Here is a 5,264-nt window from a genome sequence, read left to right on the forward strand (position 1 = left end):
GTATGTATTTTTATTATTTTATATTTTGTATGTATGCTAGATCTTGACAATTGTATTATTATTATAGTATTATTCAAGATTGTTATATTTATGTACATGTATCAAATAATAATCTCAATATCCTCAGAGAAAACAGTGTTGTAATATAAACATTAGAGTACAAATAAATATTAAAGAAAAAATATTTAAAAAATGTGTTTTATTGTATGACATCCGAGACGCCAGGAATATATTTTTAATTGTTAGAATCCCTCACTAAAAAGCTTTTTTAGGAAGTGTTTATTACATATCTAAATGTGGCAGTGTCTGTATTATCTGTCAATTTTAGAAAAAATAAATAATTTCTAATATTCCTTATTTAAAATGAGTTTTAATAGAGAATTAAAATATTGGAAGTCTTGCCGACCACTGTTTAAAATAGGTATATAACAGTCTTCCACAAGGTTGCATGTATATTTATGAAGCATCTGCATTTGTTAAGAAAAATTCAAACAGCTTTATTACTGCCACAGAGCATTATCCGCGAAATAGAAGAAATCCAAATAGGCTGGTATTAAATCGAATTCCTAGGACTACGATTTATCAAAAACATTGTTATAATATGTGTACACGAATTTATAATAATAACCCAAAAAATATAATAAATATAAAGACATTGAGAAAATTTAAGAGCACACTGTACAAATGGCTTATGATTAAATATAAAATAAAATTTTAGAGAGAGAGAGAGAGAGAGAGAGAGAAATAATGGCATATTCAAGGGCGGCCGCGTGCGTCGGGCCAATCAAGAATTGTCTAACGCCCACCGCAGAATATGGGCGTAGCTTTATACCTATGCGCAAATAACTACAAGTTTGAGAAAATAATCATCAATAAAATATATCAATAAAAAGATAGAGTATTTATTGATATTAAACAAATTACGAATTCTTTTTTACCTTTTTTTATAACTAAAATGTTTGTCTACTTCACGAAACAACTACCTAAATCTTGGTGTGACATAAGTACCTAACAATAACTAATAAGTAATAAAAGTATTTTTTTCTAATGGATGACAATGAAATGGTAACCCCGCCTGCACTAACGGTAGCCGCTATTAATACATTAATACATAGCTGTGAAAACGAATTTATTTGACAATACTAACTTTCAAGAAACGTACTCAATGTTTGTGTAATTATAATAACAACGGCTAATAAAAATTCTGAGAACATTCTTAAGGTCCAGCCGTACCTGTAGACAAAGGTAATTTCTGTTTTAAATAGCTACAATACATAACGTTGTATAAGGGGTGTAATGGATGACACGATAGATTTTCTACCGCTGTTTATTACACCCACAATATACATACAATAGACACCGTATTGTCTATACAATGTCTCTTGTATAGAAATCGGCTGCTCCTTTCATCGACTTACGTCATTGGCGATTGTTTTCTCCAACGTCTTTGCGTATCGTATAGTGCAAAGCTGCGCTTTATCTCCTTAGTGTAAAGGAAGACACATTTGTTTTTTCTTCGTCATCCTACGTTATTAACTGATGTGTAAGTAGATTAAAGCTAGTTAGTTGCACTTTATTCCGTAGGACCACAACTCAGAAAACAACCCAGCAATGGTTAGTTCGAAATTGGTTATTTGAAAATAAGATATGAATAACACGTGTACCTATTGTCATTCAACAGTACAGTAGGTACGAGTACACAATGAATTAACACAAGTATATTTTAGCAGTTTTAATAAAAAGGCAAATAAGATAATTACACTGGATAAGATAATTACATTTAGTATAAGATTATTTATTATTTAAATATGCCGGGTCTAAAATAAAAATTAAGTAGCTAATTATTTTGTAATGTTGTTTCGGTTGTCTCGTTATCATGTAATTACTACACAACTCCAGAGTATGGAGACATATTTATTTTTATAACTTACGTATCACCATTTGAATGCAATTATAGTCATTAGTTGAATTAGCTAATGAGCTATGAATCCCTCCAGTCCGCCCTTTACTAAACACGCCCATTATTGTCATTGTCCTAATGGCTCCATGTACTCATTCACCTTCCACTAATTGTCTATTTTTCGATATTTCCAGGTACGAGTATAAAAGGGTCTGTACCTGTGACAGTAAAGTCATTCGGAAGTAGTAACTAGCGAGGAGTGTACGTTTGGTTTCTAGTGTTCGTTTATTATTTTAAATATTATCTACTGATATCGCAATAATAATAACAATATTTGTGAGCAGTGACTGTGTTTGAGTGCGCGTATTAATTTCTATTTGACAATAATTTTTTTCTCTTCCCCCGTTTGGGAAAATCATTAACGCGGTGAAGATAGTTAACGGCTGAGATTTCTTAAGGTAAATATACTCTTAGAATTAATTATATTTTTTAGAATTATTGCAACTTTTAAAGTATCGTCTGAGTTGTTGTATGTGTATGTGATCTTTTATTAATAGTTTAAAACAGATGGCATTCAATCGCTTGCTCTTGTACACATTCGAAAACTTTCTCAACTTTATTCTTATTAATTGATTCCTTATTTTGTTGTGAAGAGCAATGGAGAGAGCGATAACACCAGAGAGCAAGCGCCGCGTTCGCGCAACCCTGGACGAGATCTCCGCACGCCTGGATCGCCTCCATTCTGAGGTCTTAGTGCCGCTCTTGAATGCGAGGGATCGCAGGTCAACTTCCACGCCCAGCCATCAGAGCCGGGCCTCCTCGCCCCGCAATGAAACAGTTAACCAGCAGAGAGGTGAGCAGATTTGTAATGAACAAAAGAAATAAATTTTGCCTCTTGCCATACCTGATTCATATAACAAATTATAAACTATGTACCTCCTAGACTTTTTAAGTTGTAACTGTTGTTATTTTGGGAAGTTTCTTTTTATAAAATCTCAAAACCTATGCTAGTTAAAATACCGTTCTATTTATTATTTTAAATGTGTTTTATTCTTTTTAAATTGAAAAGGTTTACTGCTGTGTTGGTCCCACACGAATATTATTAAGAATAAATTCATTGTTTATATTTGCGTTAGATTTTCCAGTATAATTTATCGTTTCTCGTTTTATTGTTAATGCCTATTGTTGTATTATATGGCAATTGTTGTATAATTAACATTCTTTGAATTCAGGTCGTGAATGTCTTCATATCTCGAGGTCGCCGGAAAATGAATTAACAAGAAATTCCACGACTGACGACGACGTTGAAATATTTGGGTGGACCTCACCTCTTCCACCGCCGTCAACAAACTCGGTCTGCTTTTCTCCGCCCACTTCAACAGCCACTTCAGAATCTAGCCCACGGAAACGCGTGCGCTCTGAATCTATTGATTCAGACTGGACATCAGAGGGGACAGACTTCAGTGATACTAGTGAATCGCAAGATATCAGCACAAATTGGCAAATTGACTCAACACCGCCAAATAAGAAACCAAGACTGGAGAAAGCAATAAAATATAATGGACCTTTAGATGTTGCCCTGAAAGATTTGAGGCCGAATCAACTGATTGATATAATTAAATCTGTCATGGACAAACATCCAGACATCGAGGACGAGGTCAGAACAAACATGCCGGCCCCAGACTTGTTGCCGCTCGAGGAAAGGTTTTTCCATTTAAGATGGAATATTGTGAAATTGTTGTCAACACCGGGAATGAATTTTGAATACGGTTCGCTGGCTTACTTTCACGCACGTAGCCACTTAGAAGCTTTCAACAAGTATTTAGTGGAACAGGGGAAAGTCCTGTTGGATTCTCAACAATGGAAGTCTGTTATTGAATATGTGTTGTTAGCCTGGAAATATGTTAGAGCTATATCTATATGTGATCGTCACATACATATTCCCTACAGAGCGCTGTGCTTCGAAAGGCTGTCTGCTTTTTGCATGACGGCTCTCGAAAAAGGATATTTTGATAGGGATCTATTGATTGATACTCAATATGAGCTACAACGCATGATTGTTGATTGTGAAGACATCGAATCATGTATAGAGAAAATTGAAGAAGAACTCTCGTATTTGTGATTACTATTGTACCTAATGTTTAAGGAATTGCCTTTTATATTTGTCTATTAGTATTTGTAATTTTTTTATTTTTTATTTGTATGTATTAATTTGTATCAAATATGATGATTTTTTTGTAATTTATATCTCTTCATTTTTTGTATTAGTAATAGATAGTAGGAATAAAGGCCTTGTATTACTATGCATTTGATGTAATACTTGTATTAGTTTTATTACAATGTAGTTGTGAAAAATGCCAAAAGTATTATTTTGTATGTAAGAGTAATGATTTTTGTAAACTCTACAAATGTATGTAAGTACATGAGTGTATATATTTCGAGAGTTACTATTATAATTAGACAAGACTGATATAAAATAAAATACTAAAAGAAAATTTAAATGAACTATAATTAGGAAGTCACCTATGAAAATATTTTTGGCTAGCTAGATCTCGACAATTGTAATATTTAAGATTTGTGTTTTTATGTCAACAATATGTCAAATAATAATTTAAAGGTCTCTCATCGCAAAGAGAACACAGTATTGTAATAGAAACATAAGGGTAGAATTAAACATTAAAGAAAATATATTTAACAAATGTTTTTTTTATTTTACCTACTTATTTATTATTTTACCTTATTTATTTATTTGTTTACTTATTTATGACCTTATTTAATAACTTGTTTATTTACTTATTTATTTAATTACGTCTTTATTTAACGCAATATTTTTAATTTTTCCATACAATTATTCATACACTCATTTCATATACTTTACTAAACCTTATCAAGACAATTGTAAAGACAACGAAAAAAGATTTATTACATAAATTTACCAATCGATTCTTACTCATACGGATAGGTATATATCAGCTTTGGTGTAAGGCGTAAGTATTAATTAGAAAATTATCTGACAACGTTACATTGCGCTTAATTAGTTTTTAATGGAAGAATTTAAACATTATTTCCCATAATACTATAATTACATATAATTACATTCCGTTCGATTGTTTTGGCATGAATGAGTAAGAAATTTGCATTTATTATAGTAGCATTAGGATATACTAATAATAGCTGTATTCCTGCGGCTTCACTGACTAAAGCATTATATGAAGCATTGTCACAGATAATATGATAGTATACTAGGTATTGTATAGGTTACGCCTCTAATTCATAAAAACTGAAATATTCTATAAACATACTTTAACTGATACAGTGTTTTGTTGTTTAATTTAAAGAAAGAGATAAAGTAGTTGAATAGCTA

At 31.8% G+C, this 5,264-nt stretch overlaps 1 protein-coding gene across 1 annotated transcript; it reads left to right on the top strand.

The window, feature by feature from the left end:
- The first annotated feature begins 2,257 nt into the window (after nt 1-2,257).
- On the top strand, nt 2,258-4,569 carry LOC128200997 (uncharacterized). The gene is made up of 3 exons (XM_052896422.1): nt 2,258-2,358; nt 2,554-2,753; nt 3,133-4,569. The coding sequence occupies exons 2-3, from the start codon at nt 2,558-2,560 to the stop codon at nt 4,020-4,022; spliced, it is 1,086 nt and encodes a 361-aa protein (XP_052752382.1). The 5' UTR covers nt 2,258-2,358; nt 2,554-2,557; the 3' UTR covers nt 4,023-4,569.
- Nucleotides 4,570-5,264: the final 695 nt, after the last annotated feature.

The sequence above is a fragment of the Galleria mellonella genome, unplaced genomic scaffold, assembly GCF_026898425.1.
Source record: "Galleria mellonella isolate WM207_F2 unplaced genomic scaffold, CSIRO_AGI_GalMel_v1 utg328, whole genome shotgun sequence".
In the NCBI taxonomy this organism is placed as follows: domain Eukaryota; kingdom Metazoa; phylum Arthropoda; class Insecta; order Lepidoptera; family Pyralidae; genus Galleria; species Galleria mellonella.